This window comes from Lutra lutra, chromosome 9 (assembly GCF_902655055.1).
Source record: "Lutra lutra chromosome 9, mLutLut1.2, whole genome shotgun sequence".
In the NCBI taxonomy this organism is placed as follows: Eukaryota; Metazoa; Chordata; class Mammalia; order Carnivora; family Mustelidae; genus Lutra; species Lutra lutra.
This window is the reverse complement of record NC_062286.1, coordinates 64,543,597-64,562,817: the sequence shown is the minus strand read 5'-3', so window position 1 is coordinate 64,562,817 and position 19,221 is coordinate 64,543,597. Positions and strand designations below refer to the sequence as shown.

General features: G+C 34.4%; 2 protein-coding genes and 1 pseudogene across 5 annotated transcripts in view; 1 reads left to right on the top strand and 2 right to left on the bottom strand.

Annotated features, from left to right (window-relative positions):
* The window catches only part of VRK2 (VRK serine/threonine kinase 2), a 119,691-nt gene extending 113,706 nt beyond the window's left edge, over positions 1-5,985 (top strand). For all 3 annotated transcript variants that reach the window (XM_047744079.1, XM_047744080.1, XM_047744082.1), the window contains one exon: positions 5,651-5,985. In XM_047744079.1, coding sequence (XP_047600035.1) covers positions 5,651-5,956 — 306 coding nt within the window. In that variant the 3' untranslated portion in view covers positions 5,957-5,985. The remainder of the gene's footprint in view (positions 1-5,650) is intronic.
* Positions 3,767-5,278, bottom strand: LOC125108812 (protein NipSnap homolog 2-like; annotated as a pseudogene).
* The window catches only part of FANCL (FA complementation group L), a 90,842-nt gene continuing 77,348 nt past the window's right edge, over positions 5,728-19,221 (bottom strand). For both annotated transcript variants that reach the window (XM_047744084.1, XM_047744085.1), the window contains exons 8-14: positions 15,703-15,853; positions 9,319-9,402; positions 8,790-8,835; positions 8,630-8,711; positions 7,697-7,813; positions 6,365-6,436; positions 5,728-6,063 (exon numbers count right to left, since the gene is read on the bottom strand). In XM_047744084.1, coding sequence (XP_047600040.1) covers positions 6,028-6,063; positions 6,365-6,436; positions 7,697-7,813; positions 8,630-8,711; positions 8,790-8,835; positions 9,319-9,402; positions 15,703-15,853 — 588 coding nt within the window. In that variant the 3' untranslated portion in view covers positions 5,728-6,027. The remainder of the gene's footprint in view (positions 6,064-6,364; positions 6,437-7,696; positions 7,814-8,629; positions 8,712-8,789; positions 8,836-9,318; positions 9,403-15,702; positions 15,854-19,221) is intronic.

Here is a 19,221-nt window from a genome sequence, read left to right as displayed (position 1 = left end):
TGACAGGGCTCTGTCTCATAAATAACCCCAGTGGGAGAGGATACTGCTTTGTTAGTGTGGGGATGGTCTTGCTGTCAAGGCTCTGCTTTAGTCTCCTCAGTGGGGAGAGGTAGGTGTGCTCCCTGGTTAGCAGAGGGTGGCGATACATTGACAGGACTCTACTCCCCACTTTCCATACCACCTCGTGGGAAATGGGAAGGGGACAGATTTTCTCATGGTATTCATCTAGAGTACAACAGGTATAGTCAAAAGTATTCTGAACTGTATACTTGCCCTCTAGCTGATCCATTGTTTAAAGATAGCAGGCTTTCTTGGACCTTTTTGGTCTGTGCATAATGCTGTTTCAAACTGTAGACCAGATTATAGCCCAGGCTGGGTTAAACAGGCATAAAAAGGAAGGGGGTTGGAGTGAGACTAGTGGCTGTGTCCTTCCTTGTGTAGTAAGGCCCTTATCCAGTCTGCCTTCTATTCTACAACTTGGAGAAAGCTCTGTTAGTTGCTTTTGTCTAAAACATTTTAGTAGTAATTAGAAGAAGGAATTAAGTTGAATGTACTTACTGTCTTGTCTGGAATTAGATGCCCCTCACCTTCACTGTGAAAGGTTAACTGGATTTGGGATTTTTCATTCTGAACTTAAAGATGCTGTTTCCTGTCTTGCTTTTTCTAATAAGTTAACAGTTACTCTTATCATTGACATTCTTGTATGTGTCTCTTCTGGCTGCTTTTAATATTTGATTCTTTATTTTTGGTTTTCTAGAGATGGCTGTCTTTTTTTTTTTTTAATTTTTAAATTTTATTTTTTATAAACATATATTTTTATCCCCAGGGGTACAGGTCTGTGAATCGCCAGGTTTACACACTTCACAGCACTCACCATAGGAGATGGCTATCTTTATGTTTATTCTGCTTTGGGTTCATTGAGTTTTGTTTTTTTTTTTAATCTCTGGGTTGGTAATTGTCATCAAATTGGAAAAGTTTCAGCTCTGAATTGTTTCATGCCCTTAATCCCTCTTCTCCTTCTGAGATCCAAATACATGCAAGTTAGAATTCTTTACCTTTTCTCACAGTCCTTTTCCGAGGCTCTGTTTTTACAGTTTAGTCTTTTATCTTGCTGTGTTTCAGTCTGATCCTTTGCCTGGCCTCTAGTTGATTATTAAACCTAACTGGTGGATTTTAAATTTCATGTACTGTATTTTTCCATTCTAGAAACACTTTGTATTTCTCATTTCTCTGCTGAGTCTCCCAATCTGTTCACTAGTTATGTTTAACTTTTCATTTAAGTCCTTGAACATACTTACATAGAGGTTTCATTGTCCTTGTTTGATAATTTTACCATCTGGGTCACATCTATTTCTCTTCTTTTCACATTTTCCTGTTCCCTGTGTGGTAAAGTTTTATTATGAGCTGAATATTGTGGATGCTAGTCAGTTCTTGAAACTCTACATTTTACTGTATTCTTTTAGAGAATACGGACTTTTGTCCTGGGAGGTATTTATTGGTGGGTCAACTTGAGTCATGTCCTGACTTCTGTTTAGGCCTTTTGGAGGCTGATCTAAGGTAAATACCATCTGAAATTGTAGCCCAAGATCTGGGTTGTTTTCCTTGCTTCAAGAATCACAGCCTTGTTTATTTTCTGTGCCTGATAAGTTGCTTCATATATTTTGTCCAACTCTCTTATACGGTATACTTTATTTCATGGGCTTCCACAGCAGGAGGGGAGGTCAGATGCCCATTATTCATGGCCAGAACTAAAAGGGGTGTTGGTATTTTTCCTGTCTCTAATAGACTCTGATATGCATTTGAGGCTAGTAACTTGCTCAGAATTCAAGGTTTCTCAGCAGCATCACTATGGACATACAGAGCTGGGTTAAGGAGCTGTCCTGCATATACACTGTAGCACAAAACTGTCACAGGTTGAGAAACACTATACTAGCAAAGTAGATCACTGCATACCTTAAACCCCTGCTACTGAAAGTGTGCTGAGCCAGCCAGCTGCACTGGCGTTACCTGGAGCTTCTCAGAAACACAGATTCTAAGGTCTCACTCATGTCAGACCTTCTGAATGAGATCTGCATTTTAACAAGATCCCAAGATGATTTGTATGCTTTTTCTAATGTTTGAAAAATTATGCCATAGATCAGACTTTTTCTTACAGAGCCAGATAGTAAATATTTTAGGTTTACAGCCTAGTCTTTGTCAGAACAATTAAGCTCCACCACTGCAATATAAAAGCAGCCATAGACAATACATAAACAAATGAGCGTGGCTGTGTTCCAGTCTTTATTCACAGAACAGGCAGCTCGCAACATTTTTACAGCCCATGCCACAGGTTCTTTGCCAAGCAGATCACTCAGTGCGCTGAAGAAAACTGGTAATTAAATCCTTAGGTGAGTGCTTTCCCATTTGATACTAGTTGTTGTCGCTTACAGAGAGACTGGGTACGTAGGTTACATAATAGACAATTCTATCTTGAAATTTTAGTAGCTTGATTATTTTCTTACCTTGACGGGGTGTCATCCATTTCCACATTTAAGTTATATGTAAATGCTACTGAAGTTAGCTTACCAGTGGCCTCAGCCTTTAAAAATAGACAATTTGATGGCATTATCTCTTTTTCATTGTAGAAGAATAATGCTTGAGTCCACAGGAGTAAAAGCACATTTTGCCTTTAGCAAATAAAGCTGACAAAACTTTTTTTTTTTTTTTTTTTTAAGTAGGCTCCATGCCCACATGAGGCTTGAACTCATGACCCTGAGTTCAAGAGTCACATGCTCTACCCTGGGCCATACAGGTGCCTCTAAAGTTGACAAAAATTTAGGAAAATTGTGAGTGTAACTTTAACTTTATTGGCTCTCAGGTAGTAAAGAGTAATTTAAAGTTAGTTATTTGACTCTCAATAGCTTCTTCTAAGTAGAAGAGCTAAAGTGTCTTTAAGACATCTATTTTGTTTTATATACCTTATGTGGAAGTAACTTATTTCTAAAACTTTGTATCCTTAAAGTGACTTTTGTGGGGTAAAAAAGGCTCTTTGAAGAATGGTTGTTTAGAGGTCAAGAAGGTAGCTATCGTGAAGAATGATGGTACTACATCAAATGAAGATTGAAATATTTTGTCTTGTTTATAAATTTCTTCTCTTCCAAGTTACTTGATAAATGGTACAAGGAGAGGGCAGGCCAGGACACTAAAGTAAAGCAGCAACAGAACAATCTCCAACAAGCTGAAAACAGGAAACTGATTCTTGGAGCTTTGGCCAATAGGAATGATGTTAAAAAATATTTAAGAAATTTCTGGAACTTGCATGTATCAGTATCTGTTCAGTCCATAGTGGTTGGTCTGTTCCTGGAGCATTCAAAGAGATATGCCACAGTATCCACCCTGGGGCAGTTTCCTCTGGTTAGAAATAGCCTGTTCCCTTACCCAATATGTGGCATGTATATTGGGTAAAGGGTGCCATATCATGATAAATAAATTTTGCACACATGAAACTTACCTCAACTGTAAGGTTTAGTAGTGCCAAGTATATTCATACTGCTGTATAACAGATCTCCAGAACTTTACATCTTGCAAAATTGAAACTTTAGACCCACTAACTACCAACTCCCCTACACTTTGGCAACTACCCTTTTACTTTGTTATTTTGACTACTTTAAATATTTTGTATTAGTAGAATTATATATGTCCCTTTGTGACTGGCTTATTTTGCTCTGCATAACGTCCTTAAGGTTCATCCATATTGGAGCATGTGGCAGGATTTCCTTTAAGGTTGCATAATATTCCATTATGTTTATACCACACTTAATTTATCCATTCATCTGCCAATAGATATTTATTTCTCCCTCGTGGCTACTGTAAATAACGCTATGATGGGTTTACAGATATGTCTGCAAGAAGCTAAACTGAATTCTTTTGAATATATACCCAGAATATGGTAATCCGACTTTTAATGTTTTGAGGAACTTTCTGTATTGTTTCCCTTAATGACGGCACCATTTTATAGTTCTACCAAGAGTATACAAAGGTTTCCAGAGATTTTCACCATTTGTTACTTTCTGTTCTTTGGATACCAGCCATCCTAAAAGAGGTAAGATGATCTCTCACTCTGGTTTTGATTTGCATTTCTCTTACAATCCGTGATGCTGAGCATCTTTTCATACACTTTTAGAGAATCGCCTATTCAAGTTTTCCTTACATATTCTGGATAGAAGTCCTTTATCAGATAAGTGATTTGCAGAATTTTCTCCCAATCTGTGACTTGTCTTTTAATTTTTTAAAATGATGTCCTTTGAATTTAATATATGACAACTATTTACCTAACTCTAGGACACAAAGATTTTGTTTTTTCCTAAAATTTTTAGATTCTAGCTATTTTATTTAGGTCTAGGTCTACACTTTTTGTATAAAATGAGATAGGGGTCTTTTTTTAATCTTTCTGCAAGGATGTCTAGTTGTCTCTGCATCCTTGTCAAAGATTATCTGTTCCCACTGAATTGCCTCGGTACGTTAGTTGGAAACCAATTGCTCATATACTGTCTGGATTTCTCTAGCTTTGTGGTCAGTTTTGAAATGGAGAAGTGTGTCTTTCAACTCTGTTCTTCATCAAGGTTGTTTTAACTATTTTCAGTCCTTTGCATTTCCAAAGCCTGCTAGGATTCTGAATGAGATTGTGTTCAATACTGTAGATTGGTTTGGGGGTGGAAATTTTTTTTTTTTTTTTTTTGTTGGACAGTAACTGCCCTATGCAATCACAGTTCCTGGCTGGAGTTGCTAAGATCTGAGTTCACATATACTAGATCCTTGCCATGGGTCAGCTGCTGATTCTTCCTAAGAAATAGTTGCCTTATGGAATTCCACAAATACCTGGTTTTTCTGAGTTTACTCATTATGAAGATATCCATTAAGTAGATACCTACTTCCAGAGGTAGACCGCTTGATCATACTTGCCGTATAGTGTGTTCCAAGTCCCTACCAAAGTACAAGGTTAATGTTTATCTTCATGAGACTCTGGCAGAATCTCTTCACAAATTTTGTCGTACACTTCTAGACATTCCAGCTCCACACGGTATTATTTGTAGAGCCTGCTTGTTTCCTTTTTGGCTAGGAGACTAGAATGAGCATCTTTTCTTGGATCAACTTTCAGGACAAATAAGGATTTTAACCAGCTGTCTTCTCAAGGTCTGTTATTGGAAGACCTCATTCTCTGGAGCCTGGGCAGGAGACTGCTCTGAGGACATGGAGCACTGCCCCCACCATCTTGTTCGCTGTCTTGGCTCCCTTGGAATCACTAATTATTAATGACCGAAAAGCTTTCTAATTATGACTGTCTTGCCCATCGAAGATTAAGCCCAGTTTTTTGTCTTGCCAAGTAAATTTAGTTTTCATATTTCATCATATTTTTAGAGGATAAATTACTTATGAGACAGCCTATTTCCTGATTTAAAAGGACCAATCAGTTTAACTAGATTTCAGTTGCTTAATGTGGTAAGTACTTTTGTAAACTCGTATAATGTAAGATCCAGGACCTAAACTTCTCAGGAAAAATATACAAAAATATGTTCTTTTTATGGTAACATGTTGTATTTAGTATTCTTACAGAATACAAAAATACTAGGATAACTCAAACCTAACAATATACATATTTTTCTTTCTATAGGAAAGCACAAGAAGAAGACAGAAGTACTGTAAGTCTCAAGAAATTCTGAATGAAATAAAAAGTTCTCCACAACAATCCAGCAGCATACAATTCCCCAATTCATTTTATGAATCCTATCAAGATTCTGCCAGTCCAGACATAGTCAATAATTTGAGATCTTCATCTTGGTATATATGTACTTCTACAACTGGTATGGAGATAACAGACTTTACTCTTAGTGAAGAGATGAAGGCAGACATGTATTACTATGGCTTCATCATTCTTTTTCTTTTGACTTTAGTATGTCTTGCTTTGTATTTTCTATGATGATATCAAATAAAATCCTTTTGATAATTTTTAAAGTTGCCAGTTCTTCATAGAAATGTTACATTCTTATTTCAGGATTTCCTTCCAGACATTTTCAAGGTAATTGGCTTGTAAAAAGAGAATACATTTTAACACAGTTAAGTTTGTGGACATTCTAAAAGTAAGATTGCTTTATGCTAGAAAATGGGTGTCATGATACACTTTGGAAAATACTTTTTTGGCCAAAGGAGCAATTTAAAAAACAATGTTATTCATAGGGACAATTTTATTTTTTTTTAAATATACCTAGAAGAACAGAAGTAACAAAATGTTTAAGATGGATATGTACGTAGTGTATCAGCTTACCTTCCAGAACATGTTACTACAAGCTAGGCACACTTTATGAAATGTGATTAATGGTTTTCTTACCTTGCTACAATATGGGCATTCACCAAATATGATGTTAAAACTCTGTCTACTAGTCGGTAGTCCTCTCAACCACTGAAGATTTTAAAAAGAGAAGATAAAGGGAGAGTGTCAGCATGACTACAAATTACAGATACTCCAAGTATTACTTCCTTTGAATACTTATATTTTTATTCCCAAACATTGACCTTCTTAATTTTCTTTTAACAAAAAGTAAGGGGAACATTTCCTGAGCCCATACCAGACTGGTAATATGCTGAACAACAAGGGAGACCAGCATGGATTTCAGGGTTTATACCACTGGTTTATAGCTAAATTATAGGCCACTTTATGTACTTTCTCAACCCCATAAGACACAAAAATAATGCACACAAGTCCATGGGGTTCATAGACCCCACCTAAAATCATTACAAATTAAGAACTCCTGCTGTAAAAGATACCACAGGCTCTTGAATATTTAGGTCTTAATCACCAATAGTGGGTTAATTCTCAATCCATTAATTAGAAGCATGAGGCAATCCATTTTTAAAAATTAAATGAGTACTCATTATTACAAAAAGAGCACATGTTCCCTTAAGAATATCTCTATAATTAGACTTGATATTTAATGGTTTTATATAAGGTAAATTGACATCTCCAAGTTCTTCATTGTTAACGCCAACTGCTAAGCGCAAAGATGGTAGGTGATATTAAGGAAGACAGGAAGCACTATACAACTGAAAGGTGCTCTATATAATCAAGTCAACTGTGCACCAAGAGGAATGCTATAGAGATCAAGTGACTACACAGGAATGAAAGCAGACTTCACATATAGTAAATAACAGTAAATAAAATGTCACTGAGAGTCCTATCACATTTTTAGAGCATAAAATACATTCTTCTCAATATCAAAAGATTATTATATTTATTCTATACTTAAGCCTACTCTGAAAAGTAATAGATACCCAATAGTGCTACTTCCTTTTCACCTTATTGCCACTACTACTCCCTCTTGGATGAGTCTACAGAGTTTGCTTTGGGTTACAAGAGGCATTAAACAGTCCAAGGTACCACTGATTTGATTTGTTAGCATCAGTAAACAGTCCATGAATATATTCTGGATACATTTTCTCCTTTCTTGGGATACTTTAGGACATTTCTTCACTTACTAGTAACCAGGATGAAGAAATAAAAGCACACGGGCATCTGGAAATGAACTGGTAAGGAGGCCAATGGCAAAAGAGATCACCATTCAGTAAATAGAATTTAGACTCTGTGTATTTCAAATATGCATACTCCCTATGTCGTGGTAGCCAAAAAAAAGTCTTGCCAAGGTTATTTTTATTTTATTTCTACCTCATATAAGCATATTTGATGGAAAGGCTGTCCACACTGGGAGTTATCACACACTTGATTAGGAATGGCGCCATCAAGCTGATAGGCATAACAAATCCCACAATCCATAGAAAAATCCTTCAAAAGAAAACAAATATTTATAAGTATATGTGTTTAAAACATATAGGTAACATAAGAGTGAATATGGTATAGATAAATATTAACTTTTTATAAAGTTTTTTTTTATAAAGGTAGATATATGACTGTTTAACACCTTAGAAAAGCTATTGCTAAGAAGAGTGCTTCCTTTTTCATCCAGTAAGTAATGCACACAGATATACTCAAAACAGATTCTATTTTGGGCTTAGGTAATTTTTCCATATTGTACTTCAGTATAATGCCACTGTAGTATGTAAAGAGAAGAACTGACATTTGATTACTAAATTTCAAAATTCTGTAACTAAAGGAATTAAAAAAAACATCCCTACCACTTTAACCATCTGCAACCCCAGCAGCTTTATCAAAAATCAATTCTAAGGTTATTATTTTTGCAACATAGTAATGTCTATTCATTTTAAAAAAACTGTACTGCCACCTTTCACAAATAACATCTAGTTAATTAAAACTTTATTTCAATCATCCATAAGTAGATAGTAACAGAATATCCAAACATCTCATTAGCTACTTTGGACCTTTCCCCCTATTTTTAATAATAAAGATGTCTGTAATTAATCACTTTATTGCTGCGAAGACCATGAAAAAAGTATACTTAAACCACTAATCAAAGGTTAACAAGTTCTTTGATGCTACTGTTGCTTGCAGTTCAGAAGTCTGTTACAATATTCTTCCAACTCCCTCCCTTTCAGCCTCATTTTCCTCTGGTGTCTAAAAGAAGAACATTTAACTTTCATTATGCTATGCTGTTTGGAATATCAAAGCACTGATAAAACTTACAGATTTTTCCAGGTTAGCACGAGCTGGGAAATCTATTTCTAAAACATCTTTCAAGTTTTGTAACAGACTATTTTCTGGATCCCTGAAAGCATGAAAAAAAAAAATGTGTTGTTAAATTTGCAAAATAGAAGAAGAACAATTGTATTGCAGAGATACCTACCACAAATGTATGTTTCTGCTCAGCTTAATTCCCAGAGGTTTTACCACTTCAGATATTTAAAAAAAAAAAAAAAAAAAGTTTAATAATTTAGCGTCTGCTGCTCTCACTTTGTAAAGACATTAAACAGAATTTTTTTTTTTTTTTTTTTACTGAGATATAATTGGCATATAACATTGTATTAGTTTTGGGGGTACAACATAATGATTAGGTATATGTACTTATTGCAATACAGTCACTACAAAGGTTAGTTAACATATCACCACTTGTAGTTACAAAGTTTTTTTTTTTTAATGAGAACTTTTAAAATCTATTCTCATAGTAACTTACAAATATAAATAGTTAAATACAGAATTTCCTAATTACTTGGCTGGAAAATCTAAATCATATTTTTTAAACACCACAAAAGTACATAGTTCAGAATATTTTCATTTAAAATGATTACCAATAATTGCTATTTCAGAATATCTTAACAGTGCGAGATAAGAATTTTATGACCCTGCTAAAAACATTTAAATGTGAGATCTCATACCATGGTCTGCTCCAAGAAAGCAGTACTCCGGAAGCATACTAGGATGCCTGGGGTCAACCTCTATATTTATTGAAGCATTATTTCCTAAAATAAAAGAATATTGAAGTTTATAGAAGTAGAAAAGTTCATCAAACAAAAAATAAAGGGGCATCTATCTGGTACTTACTATACGAAATGATTAGCCAATGTTTTATAGTTTTTGTATATTAGTAGTTTACAGTCTAAGAGAAATAAATTTTGAAATTATGATTATGACTAAAGATTTGGGGATCCACCCAAAGTTTCAAAATACACAGTCAATCCACTGAGTTACTATAATTTATACTAGAATTCTGGTCAGAATTCTATTATACATTAAAAAGTTATCTATAGAGTGATAAAGATCTTTAACATTAAAAGAAATCACAAGATTAGGAAACAGTTATCTAAATGACTCTCATGACTTTCTTGAAAAGCAGAACTGTGGTCAAAAATTAAAAGACCAGAAATACAATAAATGGTAAAAACAAACATGTTTACGGCTTTTTATGAAGTTTTATCAAAACATTTTCTAACAATAATCACTTTCAATGTAACTGGACTAAATTTTCCAATCTAACAACACAGGGTTTCAGAATGGAGTTAAAAAAAAACAAAACACAAGACCCATCTATATGCTGCCTACAAGAGATTCATTTTACACCTAAAGATAGCTGCAGATTGAAAGGGAGAGGGTGGAGAAACACTTGTCACACAAATGGGTATCAAAAGAAAGAGGGAGTAGCCATACTTACATTGGACAAATGACTTTACTTTCTTTAAATTCAATCATTATACAATGTATTACTAGTTTCAGAGGTAGAGTTTAGTAAGTTATCAGTTGCATATAACACCCAGAGCTCATTACACCAAGTGCCCTCCTTAATGCCCATCACCCAATTATCCCATCCCTTCACCTCCATCCCTTCCAGCAACCCTTAGTTTTTGTTTCCTATGATTAAGAGTCTCTTACAGTTTGTCTCCCTCTCTGATTTCATCTTATTTTTCTATCCTTTCCTTTATGATCATCTGTTGTTTCTTAAATTCCACATATGAGTAAAATCATGATAACTGTCTTTCTCTGACTGACTTCACTTAGCATAATACCCTCTAGTTCCATCCACAATGTTGCAAATGGTAAGATTTCACTTTTTGATGGCTGAGTAATACTCCACTGTATTTTTATATACCACATCTCTTTATCCTTTCATCTGTTGATGGACACATCTGGATTCTTTCCATATTTTGGCTATTGTGGACACTGCTGCTATAAACATCAGGGTGCATATTCCCCTTCAAATCACTCTTTGTATCCTTTGGATAAATACCAAGTAGTGCAATCGCTGGTCATAGGATAGCTCTATTTTTAACTATGGACAAACTAGACTTTAAACCAAGACTGTAACAAGAGATGAAAAAGGGGACAATCTAACAAGAACATCTAACAACCGCCAATATTTATGCACCCAAAGTAGAAGCACCCAAATATATAAAACAATAACATAAAGGAACTAATTGATAATAACAATAATAGGGGACTTTAACACCCTACTTACATCAATGGGACAGATCATCTCAACAGAAGAGCAATAAGGAAACAATGGCTATGAATGACACATTGAACCAGATGGGCTTAACAGAAATATTCAGAATATTCCATCCTAAAACAGCAGAATACACATTTTTTTCAAGAGCACATGGAACATTCTACAGAACAGATCACATATTAGGTCACAAAACAGACCTCACCAAGTACAAAAAGACTGAAACCACCCCCCTTTTTTAGTCAATGCAATGAAACTTAAAGTCAACCCACCTAAAAAAAATTGAGGAAGACACAAATAAATGGAGTTTTAACAACATGCTACTCAACAATGAATGGGGTCAGCCAGGAAATAAAGGAAGAAATTTGAAAATACATGGAAATAAATGAAAATGATAACAACAGTCCAAAACCGTGGAGATGCAACAAAAGTGGTCTTAACACCGAAGTATATATGGCAATACAGGGCTACCTCAAGAAGCAAGAAAAATCTCCAACCACCTAACCTTAAACCTAAAGGAGCTAGAAAAATAACAATAAATGAAGCCTAAAGCCAGCAGAAGGACAGAAATAATAAAGATTAAGACAGAAATAAATGATACAGAAACTAAAAAATCAAAACAAAACAAAAAAACAATAGAACAGATCAATGAAACCAGGTGCTGTTTCTCTGAGAAAAAAAAAAATTAATAAAGCTCTAGCCAGACTTGTCAAAAAGAAAACAGAAAGGACCCAAATAAATAAAATCACAAATGAAAGAGGAGAAATAACCAACACCAAAGAAATAAAATTACAAGAGATTATGAAAAATTATATGCAAATAATTGGGACAACCTGGAAGTGGATAAATTCCTAGAAACATATAAACTGCCAAGCTGGATCAGGAAGAAATAGAAAACTTGTACAGACTAATAACAAGCAAAAAAATTTAATCAGTAATCCAAAAACTCCCAAGAAACAAAAGTCCATGGCTAGATGGCTTCACAGGTGAATTCTAGCCACAGCAATCAGAAAACAAAAAGAATTAAAAGGCATCCAAATCAGCAAGAAAGAAGCCAAACTTTCATTCTCTGCAGAACACATGATATCTATATAGAAAACCCAGAAGACTCCACCAAAAAACTGCTGAACAGATAAATGGATTCAGTAAAGTTGAAGGATACAAAATCAACATACACAAGTCTGTTCCGTTAATATACACCAATAATGAATCAGCAGAAAACGAAATAAAGGAATCAACCCCATTTACAACTGGACCAAAAATAAGATACCTAGGAATAAACCTAGTCAAAGAGGGGAAAGACCTGTACTCTGAAAACTATAAACAGTGATCAAAAAAACTGAAGATGACACAAAGAAATGTAAAGACATTCCATGCTCATGGATTGGAAGAACAAATATTGTCAAAATGTCTATACTAACCAAAGCAATCTACACATTTAATGCAATCTCTATCAAACTACCAACATTTTTCACAGAACATAACCCTAAAATTTATATGGAATCACAAAAGACCCCGAGTAGCCAAAGCAACCTTGAAAAAGAAAAGCAAAGTTGGAGGCATCAAAATTCCAAACTTCAAATTATATTACAAATCTGCAGTGATCAAAACAGTATGGTACTGGCAAAAAAACAGACACCTAGATCAATGGTACAGAACAATACCCAGAAATAAACCTACAACTATATGGTCAACTAATCTTTGACAAAGCAGGAAAGAATATCCCATGGGAAATGATGATGGGGAAACTGGACAGAAACATGCAGGAGAATGAAACTGAACCACTTTCTTACATCAAACACAAAAATAATTTCAAAATGGCTGAAAGACGACCTAAGTGTGAGACCTGAATCCATAATAATCCTAGAAGAGAACACAGGCAGTAATCTCTTTGTGACACTGGCCATAGCAACCTCTTTCTAGAACTATCTTCTGAGACAAGGAAACAAAAGCAAAGATAAACTATTTAGACCTCATCAGAATAAAAAGCTTCTGCAAAGAAAATGAATCCACAAGACTAAAAGGCAGTGTATGGAATGGGAGAAGTTATTTGCAAATGACATATCTGATATAGGGTTAGTATACAAAATATATAAAGACCTTGTGAAACTCAACACCCAAAAAACAATCCAATGGAAAACGGGCAGAAGATATGAATAGACATTTTTGCAAAGAAGACATACTGATGGCCAACAGACACAAAAAGATGCTCAATATCACTCTTCATCAGGGAAACAAATCAAAACTACAATGAGACAGCACTTCACACCCGTCAGAATGGCTAAAAACAACAAAAGAAACAACAGGTGGTGGCGAGGATGTGGAGAAAGGGGAACCCTCTTACACTGTTGGTGGGAATTCAAACTAATGCAGCCACTCTGGAAAACAATATGGAGATTCCTTAAAAAGTTAAAAACAGAACTACCCTACAAACCAGCAATTGTACTACTAGGTATTTACCCAAAGAATACAAAAATACTAATTCAAAAGGATATATGCACCCTGATGTTTATAGCAACATTATCTACAATAGCCAAATTATGAAAACAGCCCAAGCGTCCATCAACTGATGAATGGATAAAGAAGTAGGGGTATAGATATACAATGGAATATTACCAGTCATTAAAAAAAAATGAAATCTTGCTGTGGCGACTATGTGGATGGAGCCAGAAAGAATTACACTAAGTGAAATCAGTCAGAGAGAGATAAATACCATATGATTTCACTCATATATGGAATTTAAGAAAACAAATGAGCATAGGGAGATAAAAGAGAGAGAGAGGCAAACCAAGAAAAGAGATTCTTAACTATAGAGAGCAAAGTGATGGTTACCAGAGGGGAGGTAGGTGGTGGAATGGGTTAAACAGGTGATGGGGATTAAGGAGGGCACTTGTGATGAGCACCCAGTGTTGTATGGAAGTACTGAATCACCATATGGTACATCTGAAACTAATATTACACGGTAGGTCACCTGGAATTTAAAAACTTAAAAAATAATAATAGAGAAATAAAAAACATTTTGAGTTCTTTTGTTCCATTATAAGTTAACAATGGATTCAATTCATATTAAATCAGATACTGTTTATTCAATAACAAAAACAACTTACCTAGTTTATGGAATCTAAGAAAATCTATTTCTATTTGGCAATAAATTCCTTTATAAATTCTACCTACTGGAATATTGTACTAATTTCAGAAATGTTACTATTTCTTAGAGGTACATTAGTATAACTATAAGGTCTATTTGGATTTTTTACAGTAGATACGGCTTGATAAAGTTTATACAGTGTAACATTAGCTTTTGGCTAAGGTTGGCAACAATATGAACACAATTACAATAGATCTAACAAAAGGAGATAATCAAGTAAAACAAAAAATGACTATAAATCATTCCTGAGAAAAACAAAAATTATAAGTTAACTTACAATCTCACTTGTTTATACATTCGTTACCATGAGCACAAATTCCGTATTAGCCTTTAGCAATGTCATGTACTAATGGCTCCAGAAAATGCTTTCACTTAAGAGTGGGTAGATTATTTAATATATTTCAATTACTTTGCTGAAAACTTGGGTCTTAAAAAGACAAATCAATGCCTGAGGCAAAAAAAAAAAAAAAAAAAAGAGCTAAAGGTAAATATAGAGAGAGTGAATAAAAAACCAGGTTGTCTATGCTGAACAATGAAAAATATAATAAAAGGTATATTTAATCATTACCTGATCAAAATAATTATTTAAATGGAGCTATGAAGAAAATTAATTACTACACTCCTTTGAAGAAAATGCTTTCATTCTTAATATCTATTTGTTCACAAATACACCATAATTTGTTAATTATTCCAAATTAAATACCGTTAGACTTTTTAGACGGAGTAACAATACTACTTGCAGAACTGCTTGCACAATGATACCTTCCTTTTCTCATAATTACATGTTACTTCTTTTCTCCCAGATAATCTATTATGCCTGGGGAGAAACTACAAAAATTGTTAATGTGGATATGATTCACAACAGAATTTCATAATATCCTTCGAAATATATGCCTTTTAACAATATATTTATTTGGGCTTTCAAGGAAAACAAGAAGGAAAGATATAAATAGGTATCTTATAATCATCTACACTATTTACTGCGAACTCAAATATAGTTTAAAACATCTAAAATATTGAAAGGTTGAACTCTAAAACTGACATATTGCTTTTTCATAATGAAAATACATAAAGCAATAATTTTATATAATAAAGAGAATATAGTAATGTTACAAGGATATTCACTGTTATATCACATCTTATTCATTAATATCATGTTATTTATAGTAAAGAAAATACCTAAAATGTTTAATTATTATTTTGTGCTTTCTGATTATTCTTTAATGGCATGCATAGCCCACTTCAGCTTCTTTTATCCTCTAAATTTTGTCAGAAAATATTCCCAGATCTGTTCATATTAATCTTGTCTAGTCTCATGGATGAAGACTTCATTATTGTAATTTTTTCCCTAAGTCATGTAAGTTTTGAAAAATCTGTTTCACTACTTCTGTGCTACTTAAAAGCTAATTAAACAGTATCTCTGAATGATACTTCCATTGATCATCACCTTTTATAATGAAACACCTCAGTGTTTGCCCTTTTCTCCTGAAATAGTTATTCAAACACATAGTAATAAATCATAGTTCATCCCAATAAGTTTTAATAGTTGACTTCATGCAAAAAAAAAAAAAAAAGTCTCACCTAAGAGTCCAATGTCCTGTTTGGGTCCATTTTCCTAATTAATACAAAGTACAAACGCACACACACAAAGTCTCCTTAATCCTTTTTCTGTACCTAGTGCAATTCTGCGTGCTGTCGCACTCCGGGTAGGTTTTTCTGGTTCAAGCACCCAAGTCTTCTCATCGATTTCATCCATAACATCCCAGAATGCCTTCAGTGATTCTAAGGCTGCCAAAAACTGACCGTAAATGCTTATTAAGGAGCTCTGTGAAAGACAGATAAAAGCTGCATAAGTTGCACGATGCTCTTATCAACAGCAGATAATCTTTCACTTAAAATACAATTCAATTTAGAAATTTTAAGCTCTGTTTCATTTTAGCTGAAACTACTTAAGTAAACAAGAGTCAACTCTCTCTGCTTCACCTCTCTTCACCTCCATTAGCATTGACAGAATTTTCTGTTTGTCATTGGGACTGTGCATCTTACCAGAAATTGTTTTTTAAAGACCATATTTATTTTTACCATGATGCATTCTATACTATATTTATAGAACAGTAATTACTAGTACAAGATGACATGTATGTACTTTATTAATGGCTATACTATATATGTATTGAGCATAGTCTCTAAACAATTTTAGTATGAAAGTTATCAAGTTATCTAATACGCAGTTATCAAGTTAAATGTAGTGCTATTTGTAATTCAATTAAATTACTATTTTTAAAAGATTTTATTTATTTATTTATTTGACAGAGAGAGAGAGACAGAGAGAGACTGAAATCACAAGGCAGAGAGGCAGGCAGAGAGAGGGGGAAGCAGGCTCCCCACCAAGCAGAGAGCTCGATGTGGGGCTCGATCCCAGGACCCTGGGATCATGACCTGAGCCAAAGGCAGAGGCTTTAACCCACTGAGCCACCCAGGTGCCCCCCAAATTACTATTTTTTTTAAAGATTTTATTTATTTGTCAGAATGGGGAGAGAGAGAGTAGTGTGCACAAGCAGTGGCAGCGGCAGGCAGAGGGAGAAACAGACGCCTGCTGAGCTAGGAGCCAGATGCCGGACCTGTTCTCAGGACCCTGGGATCACGACCTGAGCCGAAGGCAGACACCCAACCATCTGAACCACCCAGACATCCGTCAGTTAAATTACTTTTAAACATTATTAACTTTACAGACTTATTTAGGCAAAAAGTATAAAAAGGTTCTACATATATTTTCCCACAAGGTTTTTATTGATTAAATTCAAATAATAATGGAGTACATTTTTTGTAATATAGATCTATTAATGAGAATAATGTGGATGGGGAACAATGTTTAATTGGGGCTAGAAGTTAGTGTTCCCTTTATCAAAATCAATTGCAAATGTTTATCTGTTAATGTCTGTAATGAAATTTTACTTGTATTAACCCTGAAAATGTTTTTTCACACACATAGGCACCTTGTGGAATATCTAGTACTGACAAATACGGATATAAATCCAGAAGCATCGGATTTTAAAAGAGACCATTCATTACTAAGAAGACATCTGTAGATTCCATGAGGTTCCACTTTTTTTTTTTTTTTTTGAGGTAAAATCGACATACGTTATATTAGTCTCAGGTATACACCCCAATTTATTATTTGTGTACAATCACAGTAAACCTAGTTATCTGTCACTGAAGTTCCAAAAAAAAATTTCTGCCCTTGTGATGAGAACTTTTAAGATTTACTCTTTCCAACTTTCGAATATGTAATAAAACACTGACTGGGTTTTACATATTTCTGAGAATTCAAACAAATTACAAATAAGATTTCTTCTAATGTTAAGTTTCTAGCCAACATGTGAATTCTGTATTTCAGACATTAATCTTTCATGGGAATTAACAAATACATTTTCGGTAATAATAAGAACTAAAGCCTTTTTTTTTTTTTAAGGATTTTGTTTATGGGGGCACCTGGGTGGCTCAGTGGGTTAAAGCCTCTGCTTCAGCTCAGGTCATGATCTCAGGGTCCTGGGATCGAGCCCCGAGTTAGGCTCTCTGCTCAGCAGGGAGCTTGCTTCCTCCTCTCTCTCCACCTGCCTCTCTGACTACTTGTGATCTCTGTCTGTCAGACAAATAAATAAAATCTTAAAAAAAAAAAAAAAGAAAAAGGATTTTGTTTATGTATTTGAGAGGAAGAGAAAGAGAGAGAGCAAGATTAGGGGGAAGGGGTAAAGTGAGAGGGAGAAGGAGGCTTGATCCTAAGACCCCAGGATCATGATCTGAACTAAAGGCAGATGCTTAACCAACTGAGCCACCAGGTGCCTCTACCATTCCTGATTTTAAAAACCAATTCATCATTACTTTCAAAGACAACAGTTTCTTATAAAGTAGTATTTTAATGGTCACCACTATTTATTAAATATGTTCTACTAAAAACAAAACTAAAAGTTTAAAAAGAACAATTAAGGATCTTACTGTTTAAAAGAAGCAAAACATATTTTTAAAAAGTCACTGAAAATATTACAAATGTATTTATCCCAAATAACTGATACAAGTCAACAAGGCAAGAATACAGTATACCCTGAGTAACGTGAAAAGGAAGTACTTCCTTAAAGGTATACTTTGTACTTATACATGCTTAAGGAACACCTAGATGAAGTCATGGCTCAGTTTCACAAAGCTAATTCAACTCTGCAACCTTCAATAAACAGGGGCCGGTGGGTAGTGGGGGTGTGAGGTAGGTTAAGTGTAGGAATAAAATCTTGAAGGTAGAATACTTGTTTTCTTTTGTTATGCCATACTTACCTACAAATTTAGATGCCAAACAGAAATCAGAAACCAAACTCCCAAATTTTGTTTTGTTATTAAACATGTCACTGTTCTTTAGATAACCAAACAAGAAATCAGCTGTGATTTCTTTTTACAGCTAATATATTCAATAACTAAAGATCTTTTTTAAATTTCATTTTTAACATATTTCTTGGTAACTCTATTTACCCTAGTATTACTATTTACTATTAAAATAACCCCCTCGCTCTTGTTTCCACATCCAGACATGCCATCACTAACTTACCGCAGCATACCCTATCTAAAATGTAAACTGAACTTACCAGTCTGCCTCCGAAAACCATTCGAAACACCTTCTAACTGGATGTTTTCCCCTCTAGTCCTATTCCCCTGAAGCCCATTATTGATATTGCAATTAGGTTGATATTTGTATTCTGCAAACCTGAAACTATAACTTCCTGGCTTACAACAATGTAAATGCAGTTCTTCTCAAAGTGGTATTTTTTCTTTGTAATACCACCACTTAATGACAGCAACACAAATTCCAAGATTTAAGTAAACTGAAGTCAACTACCTGACATAAAAGTAATTATTTATGAGCTTCATCATTTTATTTCTTAAGGCTACTATTAGTTACAGGTAGCTTGCAAACTGTTTTATGTTACTGGTTAAAACCACAGTTCTTTATCATGGCTTGCAATTAACATTGTTTAATGGTAACGCTCTGTATCCTGAAAATGGACTGCATGAGTATATTCATTTACAGATATTTATGTTACACATGCTGGAATTTATGTGTTTCATGGTTCCCAAATTTTACAAAGAACTAAACTTTAGTAAAGGTAGATATGCTGAAGTATTTGGGGGAAAGATCTTTGGACATCT